The sequence below is a fragment of the Carassius auratus genome, unplaced genomic scaffold, assembly GCF_003368295.1.
Source record: "Carassius auratus strain Wakin unplaced genomic scaffold, ASM336829v1 scaf_tig00014308, whole genome shotgun sequence".
Taxonomy (NCBI): domain Eukaryota; kingdom Metazoa; phylum Chordata; class Actinopteri; order Cypriniformes; family Cyprinidae; genus Carassius; species Carassius auratus.
Window position 1 is genome coordinate 250,051 of NW_020524488.1, and position 24,029 is coordinate 274,079.

Sequence of the window (24,029 nt, forward strand, 5' to 3'; positions counted from 1 at the left end):
TTGCGTTGTACTGTTGAAATGGAAATTGAATGATCCCATTTTATCATTACAGTATTCTACCTTAGTTGATTCAGTAGATTCAAATTCATTTGTCTACTCTAGGACACTTCACAGATTCAATGCACAAGACATCAAATTTGTTCTTGTTGCTGCAAGATGCGACCACAAGCCATTTTTGCACTTTGTTTGTTATCATTTATAGACATTTCAAGTAAAAAAAAATATAAAAAAAAATAAAATAATATTATTCAGCAAAGATGAAATAAATTGATCAAAGTGACAGTCAAATATTCTTAATGTTCATAAAAGAATCCTGAAAAAAATCATCACTATTTCCATAGAACTATTATGAAGCACAATGGTTTTTAATATATAAAGTTTTAATATAAGACGTGTTTCTTTAGCATTGCCTAAACCACAATATTTGTGGTTTTACTGTATTTTTGATCAAATAAATGCAACTTTGGTAAGGATAAGAAAATTAAACTGCTGTCATCATTTTGCTACTCTTATGTCATTTTCAAACCTTTATGAATTTAATTTTTCTGTTGAATATAAAAGAAGATATTTTGAGAAGATAATCAATGTTAACCAAAACTGTTTGGTTACCAACATTCTTTAAATTATCTTCATTTAATTTCTACAGAAGAAAGTCAGTTATACAGGTTTGGAACAACATGAGGGTGAGTAAATGATTACAGAAATTTCATTTTTCTGAGACTATCCCTTTAGATGTGTGTTTGAGAGAATGAATTCCAGATTGTAGCAACAGTCAGTCAGGAAAATGGTCACAAAATTTGTGCAGATAGTCTTATGTTTAGTTGTTTAACATCTTACACATTAGTTGAGAACATGACAGAAAACACAAAACAATGTTTTTGATGCATGCGGGATGACAAGCTTATCTCTTGGCCTAAAATGTTATATTCCAAGTTTTTTATATTCTCATTTAATAACTTAAAACTTTATGGCTGACATCCCTCTCAGAACAGCTGTCTGACTCATGAAACTCACTGACATTCACTTTTCGGTTTCATCGTTGAAAACAAATCCAGCATAAATCATCATAATGGTTTAAGAGCAAGCTGTGGGATGGTTCAAGTTTTGTCACCTATAGATAGTTGCATCTCAAACTAATTTTAAAAGTGACACCGTTCCTTCTGGAAGGATGATTTAAAGCAAAGAAAAGACTGATGCTCATAGTAGTTGATTTGCAGATCAACACTATTCAGTGTCAGAAGGTTACATGATCTTTCAAGCAAAAATATAGGAAATGAGTGAATCTATGTTGCTTCCATGTCACATATGAATTGATTCAAAGCTTATAAAGACATCTTTTGAGTTGATGGGGAGTGAAATAGATGTTTACAATGCCATATTGTGTTTCACGCAAACAGCTGTTCTCTGGGAGATGCCTGTGGCAGCATTCAGTCATTTAACAGCCCAGGAGTTAAGAAAACAATCAAGACTTTTCTTTTTTTTTGTCTTTGAAATGATTCTTTAAACAGATGCTAATACCTTGAAAAAGGATCGACTTAATGCACCTTAGGATCTTCCTTAGAAAATTTAGAATTTATTGTTCAGACTTAAACTTTTCAACATTTAGTTCTAGTTAAATATAACACATTATATTTTTATACACGTTTATGTAACTTATAAGCGTAGATTTCAAACACTTGTTGTCATCTTAAAAACAATTGAGCTTAATCAGAGTGCATGCCTATTAAAGCATTGACACACTCAGAAAGGAGGTATTCATTTAGTGCAATTAAAGTGACTGATGATTCATGTAGCTCTTCAATGTAGCCCTCTTAATGTAGGAGGGAATGTGTACCACTTTTTCGTGATGTTCTTTAAATTGAAACATTCAACGATTAATATGACAGAGAATTGCAAAGTGTGGTTCTTGATCGTGGAAAATGTGATGATTAACAATAGGGTTTTGATCTGAACAGATAACTTGCTGATTGATTACCAGTTCACCTTCAGTCTGCTTCAAGAAGATGACCAGCACTACACTGCCATTAACTTCATGGCCACTCCTGAACAGGTCAGCCACAGTCTTCCCTTCTGAGAGCAGAAGCAGCTGAATGGTTTGACCACCTTGTGATGATCACAGAGAAGTCTTCTGTTCACCAATTAGACAACATACATTTCATAAAAGGCATAGTTCACTCTCAAATGAAACATTAATCCCCCTCATCTTGTCTTTCAAAACATTTATTGTGACTTTCCTAAGTGAGACCCCCCCCCCCAAAAAGAGAGAGATTTACTTGTTTTTCAATTTTCCAATGTATTTTGTGTTGAAGTAACTTTAACTTTACACCTACATTGCCGTATGGAAGTGATACCGAAAATATTATTTTGCAGACATCAGCTTTGTTTTATCTTTCCATTTTGTAGACCAGCAAGAACTTGGACATGTCAATCAATGCATCAAACAATTTCAATCTGAACATCACTTGGTCAGTGGGGTCAACAGGTACCGATTTCTCTTTCCTGAAGATTACTCTTTAGTCAATTATTTGCCTTTGTTTTGTTGTATAATAACAGTTATTGCTTTTGTAGTCGTGAACTAACATGTTTGTTGAGCAGATCTTCGTTTTTACATTCATGCATTCAAAAACAGGTTGACAGTATGAAGATGCAGTGTCTCAAGAAATATTTATTTAAAAGAACTTAACTATTTTTTACTTATCATAGCATTTCAAAAACATGCTCAAAAAAATTGAAATGTAATGCCCCTTTCCATGATCGCAAGCTTCATCTTTAAAAATAAATGTAAAGGCAGTTAATAATGTCCTTTGTTTAACCATCAGTTCAAACCCCAAAAGGGGAACAGACAGACAGACAGACACTCTAATATACTGTAACATATATAAAAATATAATTTTAATAATGTTTCACATTTTTACCATATTTTACGTACAATTATACCGTATTATAAATTAAAATAGACCAAAAAAAATCTTACCATACGTAACGTTTTGAATGTTTATGTAAACAAGTCAACATTGCTAACCAGTTAGGTGATCCTAGTTGACCGTAGTGATGCATTCTGTGTTAGCATAATGCCATAATGTGTCTGACACACAGATGCTAATGCTTTCCTTGTTTGACCGCAGTTTGTTCCTAAGTGTGTTGGGTATTTTACAATAGACAGACACTCAAGGACATGGCCATTATTCTCTATTGTTTATTTGTTAAATCACCTTTTCGTCCAAATAGTCACCAGCCAATTTTTTTTTTTTTATGAGACTTTGACATTCACGCTCCTCTTTAACTGGTTCATTCCTCTCCTTCTCGACCTCCCGGCTCCCCTCAATTAATATTTGGAGTGGTGTCTTTCTGTTTAAAGACACTCTCCCCAGAGAAGGGCTTCTAACAATAGTCTAGCGTGTGGCTCTGAATTCTAGGGCTGTGGCGTCTTCAGGAGCACTGAACGATTTCAATTAAGATAAACATTGCCACATGGTGGCATTTGGGTTGTCATTTTGAGGGCTTTGTTTCATAGTGCTGGTTTGGAATGACGATTGGTGGGACTTAAGTGTTACAGTCGTGGACTTCAGAAAAGTTTAAAAAGACCTGATAAAATAGGACAAAGGCCGCTTTTCTTTTTAGCTCCTCCAAGTCTTTTTGTGTTAAATTATGGTTTTATACCATGTTTAAAATAGATAATGAAATTGTCACACTGAGAGGTTGATTTAAAACTCATTTTCTCCATGAATAAAAAACATCAACAAATGGCTAAACCAGTGTATGCGGTCAGCCTTGTTGATTACTATTGTAATTCATTGCATTTGGATTGCTCTCAATCGCCCTTATTTAATAGCTCAGAAAGCATTAAGTGGCGGTCACAGTACATTTTAAGCATGCATAATTTTTCAGACCGAACAATAAATATAGAAAAGATTTGATGTCTTGCTCCTGTTTTGAATAAATATTTAGAAACCAATATGTAGAGGTCACTCTGTGACCCTCTATGGTCAATTCCTTAATTAAGGGAAGTTATGAAGTGCATCAGATTCCATTTTTGATTGCCTCCTATATGAATTAATCTCATTCTTTTCTCATTACAGCTGGGACCATCTCTGGGGAAGAGATCCCCATCATGTCCAAAACTAACATCAAGGAGTACAGAGACAGTTTCTCTTGTGAGAAATTCAGTTTTCACAGCAATCCTAACATCACTTTCTATGTATACATCAGCAACTTTTCATGGCCAATCAAAATACAGGTGAGGACACGTTTTGACTTGTTTGGCTTCTACTGAATACACTTTAGGAGCCATTGTTCACATGTTTCAGTATGTTAAGCTGTTTTTTAGTTTTGGGTAAAGCAGGAAACTTCCATCTCCATTGTGAAATCCACAAAAAAAATGTTTTTGAAAAGATCCAATGCTCCTTGATATGGAGATCAATTATTCAGTTATGTGCTGGGATAGATTTGCATCTTATGGTCCATAAAATTGAATCAGCTCTTAAGTGGCAATGTGTTGCGTTACCAAATGCCTAGATGACGGAGTAATGTGCAGACCCATGCTATCTGTCATGGAAAAACGTTTATGTTGAATATCCAGTGGGGTACATTACGATGTTTGTAGTCTTTACTGCCTGCAATCAAACAGAAGAAAAGATATACATGTGATTGCTCAGGTAGTTTAATTTTAGATGGAAGAAAAATATCTTCTCTATATCTGCGTCCATTTAATTCATGTTCATGTGATGCTGACTAGTGGAGTTATGGCTTCTGAAAATTCAGCATTGCCTTCACAGGAATGGATTACATTTTACAATATTTTTAAATATATATCTGTTATTTTAAATTGTAATAATATTTCACGGTATTACTAAAATATTTGCTCAAAAGCATAAGATACTTTTTTCAAAAGCATAAAAAAAACGTATCATCCCCAAACTTTTGAATGATAGTGTGGCATGAATGACCAGAATCACTGTAGCAGTTTGAGACCATTTATAATTGAGGTTTATGCGCAGGCTTGGGAGGGTTACTTTAAAAATGTATTCCGTTACAGTTACTAATTACTTCATAAAAAAAGTATTCAGTAACTTAATCCAAGTACCACAATATGAAAGTAATGTAACTGATTACTTTTGGATTACTTCAAGGTCAAATATTATTTTTTTAAAACAACAACATTTATTAATTAAGAATTTCACAGCCCTGAATTAATATATATGTAAAGGAATATACAGACATCTAGTGCATGGTATTGGTATTACAGATTATTTTGTTTTATTTTGAAGAAAATATAATAAAGAATTTTAGGGAAATGTTTCTTCAACAGGAAAATAGAGAATACAAATACATTTTTTTCCCAAGCAAATATAATAAGAACACAATTTTTTGACTATGGAAAATGTTTCTTCAACAGGAAAATAGAGAATACAAATATAAATTTTTTTCTCTTTGCAAATATAAAACTAATTCTTAAAAGTGCAAATGCTTCTTTAGGTTGGATGTCGAATCCTTCGATGAAGAAAGTGTTTTCGTTGCTGGAAGGCACAGTTTGCGCTGTACAACGTTGTTTGCATTTTCTTCTTTTTAAACAAAATAGCAGCGGAATTTCCATGAAAAGAACGCGTTTTTGCAGCAGTGATTCAATCTGCGTCTAAGGAGATTGTAGACAGCTGTTATTTGCGCATGCACCAGCGGGTGGCACACGTGACTCGTGTGAGTCATTAATCAAGCTGCGCTTAATGTAGTGTTATTATGCCAAAATACTGATTTATTTAGTTTTAAATGAAATTCAGGATGATTGTAATACTGAAAGTATTCCCCCTTTTTTCAAAATGTAACTATAATCTAATTACTAAATTTTTTGACGTAACTGTAACGGATTACAGTTACTGGATTTTTGTATCCTGATTACGGAACGCCGTTACATGTATTCCGTTACTCCCCAACCCTGTTTATGCGTGTGCTGGAAGCGTTAGGAAATGTGCTGCAATAGAGCCTTATCCACCCTGACAGTCCCCTCCCTTTCTCTGTTTTTTGAACACTGCTCTGAGCGTGCCGCCCAAGGCTCCATGACATCAGCACTGCATTATATGGTTGTGTGCCCGGCTCTAATCAAGATTGTGCAGTGGGACATTTAGATCCTCAGCTTTGTGGACCAGACATAGATGTGATCTGGCACTATGAACTCGCACCTCAGCTGTGACTCGGGTTTCAACAACATGATAATCCAGTGTGAAATGTCATCGCTTAGACTTGTTAGACTTGGACACCGTCACAGAACATATGTAACTTAACCATTACCTTTCATTTTGCTGTTCTTAGATTCTAAAGAAGTGATGTAGAAGTATTTTTTTTTCTCTTTTTTTATTATAGTTTATTTTAATATTATTTTAGTATATAGTATTTTGAATTGGCGTATCTTTATTTTATTATTTTCTTTTTTTGTTTATGTTTTTCAGTTTTACTATTTTTTGTTTTGATTCAGCTTGATTTTACAGTTATCATTTGAGTAATTTTAGTACATAAACTTGTTTTATTACCGTTGTGCAAGCAACCAATATTTCTACATATGTATACATTTACAGTATCAGAAAAAAAAATAGAAGGAACTTTATAGCCAAGTATGTTTGCTCTTACAAGGAATTTGTTCTGGTGACTGAAGGGTTGGAGCTGTTATTGATTAGGGTTGGAGCTAAACCGAAGTTGCGCATCCCTAGTGTAGAGGGAGAAGAGCAGTGGGGAGAGCACATACCCCTGGGGGGCGCCAGTGCTGATGGTGCAGCTGTTTGACATAACATTTCCCCAGTCTCACTCGCTGTTGCCTATCTGTCAGAAAGCTGGTGATCCATTGACAGATAGAGCTAGAACAGAGAGCTGGTTTAATTTGGTCTGGAGGAGTGCTGGGATGATTGTATAGAAAGCTGATCTGAAGTCCACAAGCAGGATCCTCACATTAGTCCCTGGTTTGTCCAGATGCTGTAGGATATAATGCAGTCCAATGTTGACTACATCATCCACAGACCTGTTTGCTCGATAAACAAACTACAGGGGTCCAGTAAGGGTCTAGTGATGTCTGGTTACTTCATGACCACAGATGTTAGGGAAACAGGTCTTTAATCATTAAGTCCTGTGATTTTGGGTTTCTTTGGAATGGTGATGATGGTGGAGCGTTTGAAGCAGGAAGGGTCTTCGCACAGCTATAGAGGATCTGTAAAAAGATCACAGGTTTTCATACAGGCTGGTGAAACACCGTCTGGGCCTGGTGCTTTTCTGTCAGGTCAAAGTGGATGTAAGGTGTGAGACTGGGAGTTTCAAAATCTGCAGTAAAACTCATTTAGGTCTTCAGCAAGTTGTTGTTGTGCCACAGTGCTGGGCGATAGTGTTTTGTAGTTTGTGATGTCTCTCAGGCCTTTCCAAACTGAATCATGATTGTTTGCTGAAAACTGTTTTTCCAGTTTTTTAGAGTAGCTCCTCTTACCCACTCCGATCTCCTTTGTCAGTGTGCTCCTGGCCTTGTACAAGATTCTGTCCCCACTCCTGTAAGCATCCTGTTTGGCCTGATCATGGTTTGTCGTTGTTGTTGTTGTATGTTATGTAAGTCCTGGTAGGAATGCACATATCCTCAGAGAAACCGATGTATGATGCTGTAGTCTCTGCGAGTAAGTCAGCTTTAAAAACACGCCAATCAGCGCTCTGCTTCATTAGTCCACCCTTTTACAGTCCTTATTACAGGTTTAGCTGATTTCAGTGTCCACCTGCAGGTTGGTATAAGATTAACCATACAGTGTTCAGAGAGCCACAAGGCTGCCTGTGAGACAGAGTGATATATGCATTATAGGTTTAATACCAATGAACAGTCAGCTAGTAATAATAGCGAAAACTATTCTGACTGAATAGTGATTTGGATTATCTTTTATCAAAGGATCTTTTATCACCCTGTTATTACAGACACTCCCTATTTTACAAAAAAGTACAGCTGATTGTCCCACCACAGAATATTACTTGTACATTGAATAAAAAGAACATTATGTAATTTACAGATAGATAGATGCAGGCATATTAGTCTATATGCTTATGTTGGTGCACACTGGGAAATGTTTGCTCCCCCGTCCCCTGATGTCTTTCCCTAAAAGACCAGTCTCTGAAGGAAAAAATAACCATCTATATTGGTAATAAAATATATTACACAAAATATGATAAACACAAGTTAGTGAAGCAAGTTAGTGAAGCTATTTATTAAAGAATGTACCACAATAAAGAACGATTTCATCTGGTCGTTATCCATATGGTTTATAAAGATAACTACCACAAATCCTCTCAACCTTTCTTTCGTTCATTAACGTTCACCAGCTGTGCACCGAGACACTCAGAAACAGCACGCCATTTGTTTTTGGGGCTAACTCCAACAGCGAGAATACACCTAATATTGATCTGCATTCATTCATCTGTTCCTCTATCAAGTATAATATGGGTTCTTCTGAAAGGTTCATTTATTTACGTTGGTGTTGCAGACCTTCATCTCAGTTGAGCTGTGTTCAAGCACTAATAGTTTTCTACTAGATTTCCCAAAAGCAGAGTCAGTTATTTACCATGGTGATGCATCATTAAATCCAATGGACCCCGTGACAGTGAGCTTGCGCTCCTCTGATGTTTATGACCAGAAAGTGTGATCAGCATTTATTAGCTTACTGAGGAAATTGGGACTGTGAAACTATGCACATATGGAGCCCCCGACCCCTTCTAAAAGCATCAGATATTAGATATGGAGAATTGAAGTGCTCTCGTTGTGCAGGAAACCCAATATGACAAAGCATTACTGCTGTCTCGCTGTCTCATGGGTCGGTGTGAGGTCAGCCACTATGAACAAGATAAATAATCCATTTCAGGCATGTATGTGGAAGCTTTTTACTTTAATGTTACAATCCATAAATAAAACAGTTCTGTGAACACAGTTAAATTCACCATAAATGAAGCCTTTCGAACCAAAAATAATTTATTCGAATGGATTTGTTGTAGTGCTGTTGTGTAAATTTTAATGAACTTTGTTATGGTTCACAGATGCAAATGCTAAGGTCTGAACAAAATTTGAACTAAGGTTGTCTGCAACCGCTTACAAACCACCGTTCACAGTCTATGCTACTCTGTTCACACTGCTTTTCAATTCATTATCCAAAAAGTAATAATAATAATTACTGTGGCGATGCTGATTATTATATCTATTCTTACATGTACATGAAAATATAAATATTTTTCATATAAAACAATTTATATACAATTTGTATACTACACAAATTCTAAAGTTTGCGTATATATTTTTATGATGATGATTATTACATATATTAAAATACATATATTTTATTTTAATATAATTTGAGATATATTAAAACTTTATTATGTAGTATAATCATCATTATTTATTACTTTTTGGGGTATAAATAAAAATACATATTATCACCATCATCATAGTACATGACTTTAGGTTTGGACACACATTTCTTAATGAAGGTAGAACACAGAGCTGCTTGATGGTCCCACTGTAGTTTCCTCTCTCCAGATCTCAGATGCTTTGTTAGTGGTTATTCATTCCATGGCATGTGAACAATTCCTACCAATTTATACAATTATATATTCTTTCAGCTGGAGGATTTACTCATTTATATTCACATTCAAGTTATTGGTTGATTTTTTTTTTTTGTCTTTATAATGTGCATAATAATGATAATGTATTGTATTAAAGCTCATATTTGACTAAGCTGATGTAGGGTGGAATAGATTGATATGAAGTTTTCTAAAAGTTAGAAATGGTTGCAGCATAATGAATGTGCTGGAGAGTCAAGAACATATTGATGGTATAGATCAACAAGCTAAAAGCTAAAAATATCCTGTTTTTGTCACTATACAGACCTGTTTGTCAAGTGCCATTATAACACACTCATAGATTTAAAAATAGTTACTGAATTGTTAATGAGTTTTGTTAATGCAACAAATATGTACTATATGTTTGCATGTGATTTATAATGTCTGAATGACCTTATTTAGTAGAGTTAACGCCTTGTCCATGTGGTGCTTTAAAGCATTATTTGTGGCACAACAAGGTATGGTCTCACTGGGAGCAGTGACTTAACAGGGCACATGTGTGGGCTGCACAACTGCTCTTTTCAATCGCAGCATCTTGCTTGCTTGTCTTCGGGGACACAAATGGTTCGGCCCTAATTGAGTGTTAAAGCTTTCTCCAGCTCTGTCTTTAGCCCCAGCCATGTTCCAGTGACAACAGCTTAATGAAATGAATGGGCTTTCCAAAGGACCTGCCCTGCTCTGCTGTTGTTGCACTATTCATTTGCTGAGTCAGGGTGACTTACATATTCGTACATTAAGACCATTAATCCGTTTATTTTTGCTGGGTATTTATCCAAGTAGTTATTTTCCTTGCCTTATGGGATGCTGGGGGAACACACTTTCTTGACACCGTGATAACATGAACAACTTTTCAGAAGTGTGTTGATGCTTAGTTAATGGCCCTGCAGAATTCACTGGCAAACCCATGATGTCTCATTCAAACTAAGTGTCTTCTTTTCACCGCTAAGCGAAGAACGAAAAAGAACTTTGCTGTAACTACATTGTGGCCTTCACTCTGTCCATTAGGGAATGCAAATCTAATCCAGATCACTGGTCATCTTAAAACTGCCCAAAAAGGGACAGTAGTTCACTCAAAACAATTAAACTTTTATCATCATTTACTCCCCTTAGGCTGTTCCCAACTTGTATGACTTTGTGTTGCGGAACACAGGAAGATGAATAAATGATGACATAATTTTTGGGTGAAATATCCTTTTAATCCCTGTGTGCAAAAATGCAGCCAATTTGAATTTTCAATTACAGACTTTTATCCAAAAGTGTCATTTCGTCTCTTCCTAACCATGTTGAGCTAAACCTGTCCATTTAAGTAAACCGCAATCCCAGAAGGCAGACATTTGGCATGTGTGTAATGCCTGAAGGATGTCAGCTCAGGTAACCATGAACAGCCATTATTGCCTCCATTTAACAATTAGAGGGGATGAGGAAAAAGAAAAAAATTACGAATGTGATGGCCCCTCAAGCAAAAAAAAATTGTTGACATTATCTCTTGTGAAGGACCCTAGCCACAAGCAAAGGTCTTCATCATCTTTTCCTGTAAAGAGCTGTTCTTTGGTAACCTGTCACCCCATCATTTATCTCACTTTTGCTTTTGTCCCCTCACAGATTGCCTTCTCTCAGCACAACAGCATTATGGACCTGGTGCAGTTCTTTGTGACGTTTTTCAGGTGAGTGCTTGTGCCGCCTTTGTTCTCTCCACCATTTTTCAGAGGTGTGAAGTAGGGCTGTCAAATTTGCTCAAAAATGACGTTCGAATATTCCCTCTAAAAAAAACAAGAATATTCAAACTATTCGAACATCTGGTTGCGCATGTTGTAAATGACGCGCATTACGTCAATAACAGGCCAAAATAATACAAAGAGACATAACTACTTGTATAGATAGTCTATTTAAGTTTAAACATATATGACAACGTATTACCTACACAAAAACAAGGAAATCAACTAATGGCCAAGACTGCAGACCTCACGCTCTCTCACCCTCACGTTCTCTGCGCGTAATGGTTTAAATGAACAAACACATTTTTTTGCAAGCAATTTAAGGTCGCGACTGTTGTCCCAAATGTAGCAGGCTTCATTCAGTGATTGAAACAAATATTATTAATATTAATTGAAGTTTTACAGCATATAGAACTGACATTGAATGCTCCAAGCGAGCTGTGCTGTGGTAAACATGGAACTTTTCGTTGACATGAAACGAAAAATAATCAAACCTTGCTTCCATTGTTGACAGAACTCCCCGAAGCCTGCCCCATCCGCGATGCTGATCGGTCTCATGTCCTTACAAATGAACGAAATTATTTTATCCGTTATGGCCTCTTGTCTTGTTGCAGACAAAGAGCTTGCAGCGGGCGATGCAAAGTAACGTTAAGTGTCAAGACGTGACTGTTTAGCTGGAGTTCCACACATTATGCCATGCTCATTTGGGTGCACATTTTTGAGATGTGACCTCATGTTGCTAGTAGTCGAATGGTATGCTAACTGTATCTTAAATAGCTTGCATACAACTTTATCTCACAGATCAACAATATTACCTCATTTTCTCTGCTGCGGTCGAGTTGGGCTCTGCACTTGCTGGCATCTTCAATGAAGACGCGTCAACTTTCAGCAGTGATGCTGTGCCAGACAGTGCGACTTCTGTGAGGCTGTGACCTGTCCCTGAACCCTCAGGCACGCTAGAGCGCCACTCGCAAAGCAGACAACCACGCCTCTACTACCGCAGGCCTTTTTTTCCACATTTTTTTTTATTCGAATATTAATTTTCACCTTCGAAATTCGTTTTTTTTAAACTATTCGAATACATATTCGAATTTAGAATATTCGTTGACAGCCCTAAGTTGATTGTGACGACATCTTTTAGCTGTTCAGCCAGTCTCATGTCTCATTCCTTTTCCGTTTGGATTAATGAGTCAGTTCTGAGAGAACTCTTTAGGACAAGAGGAAATGAGACCTACCTTTTCACTACCATATATGTCCAAAGTCCTAAATGATCTGATGCAATAAACTGTTTTGATGGGGATGGTTTCAGATTGGCTAGAATTAAAAAAAAAATGGAATAATGGTCTTATCTAGTGAAGCAATAATTTTTTTAAAACCACAAATCCAGTAGTTTTTCTTTTAAGGCATAGCTCACCTAGACATGAAAATCATTTATTTACCCTCATGTCATTCCAAATGATTCCAAATTCCTATATGCCAGCTGCTTCTTACAGTTTAAGAAGCAGTTTCAAAAAAGCCTCACAAGTATCATAAAGTATCATAAAAATAGTTCATATGACTTGTACAGTATATTCCAAACCTTGAAGAAATGTGATACCTAAGCAGGGTAAAACTTAAGTTCACTGAAGGTCTTTTTGACACTATGGAATAATGAACAAACAAATACAACAAATACTTGAGTCAAATAATTTCAATACATTTTATGATCCAGTTAAAAAAAACTGGTTTAAATGTTGTTTTGTCTCATGAAGTAGATGAAAATTTGTTCATCTTGTCAAGTTTTATGGACCTCATTTAGAGTGTTTGCATCTGTTGAGAGTCTGATATTTTGAATACTTTTTTGATTCAATTTCAAAACTGGTTTAAATGTTTTCTTAACTTATGGAGAGAAAGATTAATTACGACTTCAATTTCAGTTTGGTTCTCATATAAAGCTGTCATGTGACTTCAGAAAACTCAGAATATAGTTTACAAGTCCTATGAACCACTGGTGCTTTTGTGTCTTTTTTGAAACTTAAAATTTTAATTGCATACAATCAGCACTTCTCTGGAAAAAAAATGCAACCAGAATTTCTCCTTTTGAGTAGCACAGCAGAAATAAATTAATATGGGAATGGAACAAATTGAGAGTGAGTAAACAATTACATCTTCTTTTGGTTTTGGCTGCACAATATGAGACAAAACACAAATGAAAATGAACTTTTGGTGTTGCAAACAACTTGCTAACACGCAATGCTTCATGTTTAACTGCTCTGCCCTTTCATCTCTATGAGGTGTCATTGCCACAAGGTAGGTCTGTCATCCTGATTTGTTCATTGCTCTACTATTTCTTGAATTGTCTTTAAATGCACACCTGTTCCCATTATGTCTTATTAGATTTGGTTATAAAGGTGTCTTTCTCTTTCTGAATGGTCAATCTCTTGGTGTAGCCACTGCACCCTCTGGTGCTTGTCCTGGATTTAGATCATTGTTCTGGATTAGACAGCCCCTCTGGAAGCTGTTGTCAAATGCTGATGCACTCCGACACTGGGTCAACTTGTGCTCCAAACAGTCATGTTATCCAGCTTGCATGTTTCTGACTGCCTGGGCAATCAGTTTAAATAGTTAACTTCAAGCTGGACTTAGTGTGTGTAATCATAAACACTGGCAGCACAAGCAAACTGGCTTTAATCCATTACTTCAAATTAGGAAATGTTTGGAATAGAAGCTTGGCATTTCATTCTAGCAGTTCACTTTGAGTCTGCTAAATTCAAACCTACCTTCAGAAGCACCTTCAAAAGCATCCATTCACCAACATCTTTTATTCTAATATAAGCGAAGAAAGGACGCACGCATCATACAGGAAATTGTGCTGCTTTCAGTGCACCTTAACTAAATGTCTAGAAGCAATAGGTGAGAAGAAGCATACTGTTGATTTAAAATACTTCAGTGGATGCGTAGTTAGCAGATTGCTTGTTTTACCCTGTTAATTGTTTTACCCTGTTAATAGCTGCTCGCATAAAATTCAAGGCATTGATGTTTGCCTACAAAACTACCACTGGCTCTGCACCTATTTACCTAAATTTGTTACTTCAGATTTATGTGCCCTCTAGAAGCTTGCGTTCTGAAAGTGAGCGTCGCTTGATTGTGCCATCCCAAAGAAGCACAAAGTCACTTTTACAGACTTTTAAATTAAATGTTCCCGCCTGGTGGAATGAACTCCCCAACTCAATCCGCTGGCGCGCTGCTGCTGTAGAGGGAGACCGTTGACAGACCAGGCTCATGTCTTCATTACAACGATATATACTTTTTTTTTTACACACCTACACCTACGCCTACTGATAAAGGACACTGTCAAAAGTATTGACGGCGAAATAGATTATGTTTGACAGGTGCAATATTTGAAAATCGATAATTATTATTATTATTATTTTTTTTATTACATTTATATCTGAATTTATGTCAACCTATAGACTTTCAAATATCAAAATATCAGGAATTCATATGTATTTGTGTACAAAATGACATTTAAACACATTTTCCTATTATATTCTATCTATCTATCTATCTATCTATCTATCTATCTATCTATCTATCTATCTATCTATCTATCAAAAGTGAAAGTATATAATTTAATAATGCTGCAAAGTATTTATATTTCAATCTATTTCTATTCAGTTTTCAAGGTTCCTGAAAATGTAATACATTTCCAAAAAAATTAGCTTCAAATCTGCAGTAATGGCTGCAGAAAAATTCAGTTTTATCATCACAGGAATAAATTACATTTTAAAATATATTAAAATAGAAAACAGTTATTTTGAATTCAATATGAACAATAGTGTACAGGCACCTTTCCTTCATAAAATACTACTATTCCAAAAACAAACAAATGTAGAGGGATCGATGTATGGGAGGCAGTGTAGGCAGGATCTACTGCTGTCAATTAAGTGTTTTCCTCCAATGAGCATTTTCCTGATTGCACCTATGTGGTTTGCACTTTATTTCCACTGAGCGAGATAGCCAACCTCGTGACGGCTGAAATCAACACTAGCCTCAGGCAGATTCTGTTTCATTACCAGTACAGCTAGAGAGATGGGATGACAGGGTATATCTCTCCTCACATCTGCCCCTGAGTTATGAACTGCATCACTGAAATACAACAAATTAAAAGTGGAAATAGACAAAAACTTCCATACATGCTGCCTAAACTACAAACCTTATGTATGACTTTCCTTATAGTATAATATTTCTAGTTATATATATATATATATATGCAAAAATGTATCACTGATTAAGAATCTGTCAGTGTGAAACCTGAAATTAGAGTGGTTAACGTGAGCAATAGCGAAATGCATTTCCACCCTGTGAATGGCTTTTTAACAGTCCCTTTGTTAAATGCAAGATAATGCATTTGGTTCTATTGCTGCAATCCTTTTGCATTTATTTAATATCTAGCACATGCTCAGTCTTCAGGGTTCGATAAGAGTACTTCCCCACCCAGGTTTGCCGTAACCGTCTCTTTTTATCCATTCTTCATGTAGATTGGTTCATTCAGATGAGATAGAGATGTGCCTCCTGATGTCAGCGTCTGTGAAATAACCTAAAACGTCCTTCAAATGATTTCGTTTCCCAGACATTTGCTCATTTACATGGAGCTTAGTGAGTCAGCAAACTGTAATGCGGAGTTATTTGACAACAAGTTTGACTAAATATTGATTTCAAAGTGGGATGTCATGCCATATGATCATCCTTAAGATCTTACTCTCCCTGTAATGAGATGGTCAGGGATGCCAGGAAGCCTAAAAATGGTTCCTCAAATGGCAGAAAATGAATTCACCAGGGAGGTGACTGTAACATTTTTGTCTCATATGGTATTGTTGATGTCAGTAGTCCTTTATGAGACCTAAGCGAAGTCACCTGGCCTAAGGGAAATGTTTTTCATCTTCATTGCATTTATTGTATCTCCTAGTTCATTTTCTGGTAGCTGTCCATTGCAATATCTGACTTTTATATTTTGTATTCTGTTATTTAAAATCTTTTCAATGTTGCATAACATGTGGACTGCACCAGAAAAATAAGATGAGTTGTTTATGCAGATGAGAATAGCATCTGCATTTTGCCCTAAAACTTCTAAAGTGACACCTGAAATGGGTTCGGTAGAAGGCTGCTTATCAACCTAATTGCTGCTCATTATTTAAATAACAATTTAGTACAAAGTTTAATTGTCAATTTGTTGCTCTAGATCTTTTCTGCTCCTACAAGTGGAGAATAATAATTTTAAAAAGCCTTCAAGTCGTTGGAGTGGTTTGTTTGTTGGATAAGCGCAAACAAGTGTTTAACTTAGGATACACCTTTTTTTTATCATTGTTTAGCAGTTGGCTTTTAAATTCTTTCTCTCACAGCTCATTCCAGACCTTTCACACCTCATTCCAGACCTTTCACACCGTCCTCTGCTTTACATGTTCCTGGTTGCCGCCTTTATTTTGTAACTTTTTTTTACTCAAGCCGCCACATGTACCAACACACGAGGGATGAGAACCTTTAATTGCTTTATTTTTCGTATAAATTCGTCTTCCAGGTGGAACCGTAGAGGGGATTAAGTCCTGTTTACTGCCTGCAATGCACTGGATGAAAGGCTTCGATCCGAAGGGGGATTTCTCACGCACTGCTTCTTAATCGAGCCATTCAAGTTTCCCTCTACTTCATTCATCTACAATTTGCCATTATCTTCAAACGAACCCATGATGCTGTGTGTTTGAAAGCATTAAAAGGATTTCATCATTCTTTTTTTTTTCTCCACGTCTTTTTTTCATCTGTGCAAACTGTGAATTAATTTCACATGGAGATGTTTATGAATAATCACATATCTCCATAAATACAGTCAGCAAATATAATTTCCCTACAATTTATGACTTCGCTGTCGGCAAAGTTTTAAAGTTCCACTTTGTCGTCTTTTTTTTTATTTTTTTTTAAGCTGTACATGTGGAAAGTGCAGTTTGATGACAACATCGCATGTTATTTACTTGATGTGCTTACGCGCTGATAGCTAAGTTAACAACACAAAGATATTTGAAGCAGTTTTACTCACCGCCTGCGGTTCCAACACACGATCGTGACCCTTTTCCGTTGGGACTGCATTATCCTTAAGAAATAAACGATGTGCAATCCGAAATGCAGGGAACAAACAAAAACACTTGCACAACTCCATTGATGCTCTGTTAAAAATAAACTCCATCCACTGGTCCCTTAATGCTGTTTCTTTTTTGGTAATCTGTGCAGGGTTGTCTTGCCCTGTCAACCAAAAACACACTTCTTTTGTGACTTTTCGCGATGCTCTCGCTCTGATCAGGCTGTGCTCAGCCTCTCAGTGCTCTGCTATACAGGAGCGCACACTCTTCCGGCAGAAGTGCCTCAGGACCCATATAAGGAAATTCCGCTCCATCTAACGTCACACAGAGCCATACTCAAAAAAAACTTTCCGAAACTTGTGACAAACCGGAAGAGGTTTTTTTGGAACAAAAATACTCCTTCAAACGTACAACTTAATTTTTGAAACTTTGTCCTTTTTTAGCATGGGAATCCAACTCTTTAACAGTGTAAAAAACTCAGTATGCATGAAATAGCATTTCACCCCCCCTTTAAGATTCGCCTTTTGAAGTACATTTCCAGGCAGAATCATTTGACTGAAAAGATCATATTTCTCAGCTTGACCATTTCAAGGCCTTCTGCAAGTTTGAGAAATGTGTTGACATTTATCTTTTGTCTTTTGAAGTGGGATTATATTTTATTGGGTCTAGATGCACTGTAAAATATTTAACAAGATGCAAAGCAATGGTTTAAAGACAAGTTTTTTTTATGTTATTCAAAACAGTAATTTTGTCAACTCAAACACCTAATTTTCTATGGAACCATTAGTGGTGGCTATTAATTAACAATATGGAATATTATAAAACCAAACTACAATAAAACCTGAAGTAATAAATCAGGATAAACTACTTTAATCACATGGGTATCGTTGATGTACCTTAATGAATAAATCCCAACTTGCTAACAAACTGTTTCCCAGCGACCATGACCCCAGATGGTGGTGATACATGGTTTTGCATAATTCTGTTATTTTACAAATAAATACATTTTTATTTATTTATTTATTTGGAACTTGGATGCAAATGAGACATTTGTTCATAACAAACAATTAATCTTACATCAATACATCAATTAAATATCAATCAAAAGGCTCAAAACAGTAAAACTTCAAAAGTTCCAGCATTGAATTGTAATTAGATAAATAGTTGCACAGATAGCTATTGTATTAGCTGACACATTTCTTTATATATATATATATATATATGTGAGATGAAAATTCTACATCATTTAATCTTTCCATCCCTTCTTTTCTTCATCCTACAGCTGTTTTCTGTCGCTGTTACTGGTAGCTGCAGTGGTGTGGAAGATCAAACAGACCTGTTGGGCCTCCAGGCGACGAGAGGTAGGTCAAAATACAGAAAATAATATATATACAGTAACCATAATAAGGACAATGCATGCTTTGTCAAAGTCATGGTAATTTAAAAATAGCCAAATATCTGCTGATAAATTCACTTGTTTGATATGTCATATCATGTATTGAAAGACTTTACACTTTGGCATATCTGTTCTCCCTTTTTTGTTTTGTGGGTTTTCCTTCCCGTGGAATTTTATTAGATGCTCTGAGAAGTACATATAAAGCCTTGTCAGCCACATGAAACAGCTCTGCAGAGTCCAATAGTTACAAACATGCCCATCTTCTTAATAAGGGGCCCTCATAAGCCAATTAGCTCTGACAAGAGTTATCTAATGCAGTTCAGAGCAGACTGAACGATAAGCACAGCAGATGTCTGCACATCGAGGAGAGAGATGACGTACGTTCACTATTTCTCCTGCCTTCATTTTATTGTGGCAGAATTACAGGCGATCAAAGGGGTTTCAGGGTCTAAGTTTTGGATAATGAGTCAATTTGCTACCTGGTAACACCCAAAGGTTACTATAAGATATTCCCGAGAATGATTAGCCAATGTTGAGGTGTTCAAAAGGCATTTATTTCACTTTAGTGAGAAGAATTGCCATTGATAATCAGGCAGGTTGATCTCTTTTGCTACTGTCCTAATTGATGAATGGAAATAAACAAGAGTTATGATAGCATCAATCCAAAAGCTATATTCATCTGAAGAATAAAATCTAACAACTCGTGATGGGGGCAGATGGGCTTCCACCATTAGCATTCAGCTCACTGCAGAGCTGCTCTCCTCAGGTTCATATTATCTGTTTGTTTCTGCCCTCAAGAACTCTCAAAAAAGCTTTTATCTTTTAATTTAAAATGATTGAAAAGTTTGAGGAGGCACTCCAGACAAAAAATTACTTCTGAAAAATGTAATTTCTCCTTCCTTTTTGTCTCGATCAAGAAGGAGACTGAATGATGTGCACCTCATTTTGGCACCAGTCATTTGACAAGGTCATGTTTTTGGCAGCATGAGGTGGAGACAGATGAAACTCTAAGGGATTATTCAGAGCTTTTCCTTTGCATTCAGAGGCATGCAAGTAATGGTCATTTATTGCTGTTTTAAAGTGCAACTTTCCATTTGTATGATCATAAACGAAAAAGCTGTCCTGCCCTGCGCCCTCTTGAAAGACATGCGTTGAAAGCAGAGGACATGTTTATAACTTCCATTATGCAAATGTTCTCCACTACACTGATTTTGGCTGAGAGATCAAACAAGGGAATATCTAAAAAGCACCAGTGCTCAACACAAATCACAGTGTTTGCTTTTGATTTCCCTTCAATGTGTCGTTTTCTAGAAAATTCTAGAGAACGTCTCATTGTCATCTGCCTGGATATTTGCACAGTTGCATTTGCCTTATTTTGGATTTAGCTTTAGCTCTAAAGGCCTCTTAGGTTTAAGTGCAATGGTTGAAAATCTGGTTAAAATCATCCAGTTAGTGCTTAACCTCATGCATCATGCAATTTTTTGATATCTCAAACTAAATTTATTGTATTTAAGAGATTAGAGTATGCAATCTCTGTCTCTCTCTTTCTTTCTCACACACACAGAGAAAGAGAGATAATAAAGTGTTTTTGTTTTTGCTTATCAGGATTCTTTGATATTGGTGTTCATATTTCTCAAAAGCATTTTTCTATTGATGGATGGATTTACCGGTTTCTTTGCAGGACAATTTCCAGCATTTTGGTTGCTGTTCTGTAAACTTGATCTGTCTTGTCCCTTAGCAGTGTTTATTATCTGGCCAAACTTCTGATCTGACTTCATAGGGTACAGATTTAAGATGCTCAAAGCTACAACCTTCCTGCAGAAGATGGTTGGCCATTGCTTTCAAAGAGAAATTGGCCTTGTGAAAACACATACTGTTAGATAGTGGTATGACGATTTCAGAACAAGACTTAGAATGACAGATCTGAAAAATGTATCGTAGCTTATGTTAGGTGGAGGAAAAAATGTGTTCCATGTCTCTGATTTGATTAATCACTGTGATGGTATGGCGTGTGTGTGTGTATGTGTGTGTGCTTAGCCCTGATGTTAAGTGATAATGCTGAGCAGGTGCATTAGAGGACCGTTGTCTGATGTCGGAGGGCTTGATAATGGTGTTTTGCATTTACCGCAGTGGAATATTACATCGGTAGAGTCACTTATGCCATTGTCTTCTGGACCTGTGTGTAGGTTTGCATTTGTGTAGGTCATTATCATTTCTGTCGGTGTGTGTGAAATTCCAGAAATATCCCTTAATCTTTCATGTTTCATTGAGGGTGCAGCAGTCATAGCTCTTTGCCTTGGATTATTGCTGTACTGCATGATACGCCAGATCAATCTTATTGATCTTTGTGGATGAACCTTTTTTGAGAATGACAGATCAACAGCCTGGTTTCTAGAAATTAGACAGTGGAAGGGAAGACTACAAAAAGTGCTATTAAAAAGTCTTATCTCTGCTCTCCAGAGAGCAACACAAACAGGTTTGGCTATGGGCATTGCCCTTGTCCGTCCTCATGTTTTATGATTCGTCTGATTGGAGAAAAAAAAAAAAAACTCTCCCACTGCTTGGACCAATGACTGCAAACCCCACGCTGAAATGAAAAAATGAAATGAACAAGATGTAACAGGGGTGATTAGGAATAATGAAACCATGCCATCCTGAGTTATTGAATTTTATTTAACATGCAGTCTCATCCAATTCAGTTCTGAGTGCCTGAAGAGGAGCAAATATACTCATAATGAAGGTTACATGCCTCTGCTGTGCTCTACCACACATTCATTTTGGCAATAGGATGTTTTAATCAACAAAACTCCAAATGGATAGTTGCTCAGTGGGAAGATAGTTGCTCAGTGTCTGTTGACTTTTTTCTTACCCAACCTGTTTAATCAATATAATCGATACTTTGTACTAGAAACTGTGTCTGTGTCTGTGGCTCTGTACCATTTCAGAAGGACAAATGGCAAATGTCTGCACTAATTGTCAGTGTAGAGCAGGAGGAATGACTTTTGTAAACCAGGCATTGACATTTCACAGTGCAATGTCTTACAGCATACACAAAAACACTGTTTAATTGAACAGCATTGCTTGAAATGCACGTCTTTCTCGCAATACGGCCGTTTTTAATGCAGTTGTATTTGTTTCCAGGTTTGCTGTAGTGGTGAGGCTTAAAGGGATAGTTCTCCCAAAAATGAAAATTCTTTCATCATTTACTCACCCTCATATCGTTGCAAACATGTATGAAGTGCTTTTTTATGTTGAACCTAAAAGAAGATATTTTGTGGATTGCTGGTAATCAAACAGTTGGTGGTTTTTTTTTTTTCTACTATGGAAGTCAATGGCAACCACCAACTGTTTGATGGGATGTAATGAATGTAGGGACTTTTTTTCTGACTGTTTTCTTCAAGAGATGAGATCAATAATGTGTGAATGTTTTTGGATAGAATTCAGGGTGTTGCAATTTTCTGTAAAAAGCAAAAGTCACAAATGCAGCCTGATCATCATGGATAACATTTCTAGAATATTTGTGTGCAACATTTGGAGAAATTTTGTTGGGGGGGCTTATTGCTATCACCTTAGTTTGAGAAAAGATGCAGTATCAAGTGCTGATGATACTGCTATACTTCTACCTTCATTTGGACTTTTTCATTATTTTCTTCCACTTTACTGTACTCTATATCATGTCTATATAGAATGTAGGCATTATATATTCATATCAAAATTAAGTGAAATTAAACTATATTTTGTGTAGATGATATTAAAAAGATATTTCTCTAGTTTTGTTAGTATTTGTTTTATTTATTTATTTTTTGAATACTTGTCAAGACACGTTAGGAACTGTATCCAGTGGGTCTAAAGGTAAATTTGATTTGATCATCATTCCAGGTTACAAATGCAACCAGTGTAGGAGAAAGCAAGCAGCGTGACTACCAACAGATAGTAACTATATTGCAAAAATGTATTGCAATAACATTAAACAATTAATTAATAATATAATACAACAGATAATAATGTATTTAACATTAATATTAAACATTACAAATATTAATTCTTAACTAAGTATTGTTGTTATTTTATGTGAGATTTTACGTATAAAAGCCATCCATACCGTGTTGTTTAAATGCTAAATGATGAGCACAGTCATGTTAAAGAATAGAATATGTGACTCTGGTGGCCTTGTAGTGATGGTTGATAGCTGTATCTATTTTAGGCTGCTAAAATAGACAGGAAAATTTATATACTCCGTATAATACTCCAGGCCTGCTGAGAACATGCTTTGGTTTTTCTGGGAGTATCCATTATTATGAAAAATGAAGAAGTTATGATCAAACTTTTTATCTCTGCATCAAGGCCATGTGTTATAAAGAATGTTTCTCTTTCAAGGGCATCAGTAAACTTCAAGCAAATAGAACAAAATGTTTTATTCTTTTTAATATTAATTAAAGGTCATAGATCAGCCCCAGTATAAAAGCATTCTGGCTGGCTTACAGCCCATGATGTGGGTTTAAGAATGAATATTAATAATAAGTGACAGTGAAACTGAGCTTTTGGTCTGCAGGGTGACAGCTGTATCTAATGTTCAGTTTTCAATGTTTTTTTTTTTTTTTTGTGATAATCATTCATTTATGATTATTTAGTGGGTTATATATATGAATCAAGTCAATGATATAACAGTTGGTTTTAAATTATTGATATTGATTTATTTAAAAGCTAGATGTCCTCAACTCTGCTATAATTAAACAGAGCCTTATTACTTCGTTTGATGAATGCGGTACAATCTTGTGTGACACAAATTGGTCAGGAAAGAACACATTATACAAAGAGAGAGAGAGAGAGGGAGCCCGATGGAATCAGGGACAGCACGGATGCGTCAGCTCTTTCTCCAGTCTTGCAGAAAAGCAGCTCTGATCTGTCTGAAAAAAAAAAAAGGTTTCAGCCCATAATGAGAGCCTTGAAAACAGCTAGCATTAGTGACTCACAGAAGCTCTGCTTCCATTTCATTCATCACATGCTCGCAAGGGAACTGTTAGTCTATGACAAATACTCGCCCTCACTTATCAAGTTCAGCTGTGGGACTCTCCTTAAGAGTTTCTTAAATCACAAGTTCACACAAACCGATGTCTGCAAATGATACACGCATTGCTCCGAGAGATGCAGTAGTGTGCTCTGAAGTGATGGATCGATGCAGAGTCTGAAGTA

At 36.2% G+C, this 24,029-nt stretch overlaps 1 protein-coding gene across 1 annotated transcript in view; it reads left to right on the forward strand.

Annotated features, from left to right (window-relative positions):
- LOC113074313 (attractin-like protein 1) overlaps positions 1–24,029 on the forward strand; it is an 85,725-nt gene that overhangs the window by 41,622 nt on the left and 20,074 nt on the right. The window contains exons 22-26 of the mRNA XM_026247112.1: positions 1,956–2,050; positions 2,404–2,482; positions 4,080–4,237; positions 11,221–11,282; positions 18,723–18,801. Coding sequence (XP_026102897.1) covers positions 1,956–2,050; positions 2,404–2,482; positions 4,080–4,237; positions 11,221–11,282; positions 18,723–18,801 — 473 coding nt within the window. The remainder of the gene's footprint in view (positions 1–1,955; positions 2,051–2,403; positions 2,483–4,079; positions 4,238–11,220; positions 11,283–18,722; positions 18,802–24,029) is intronic.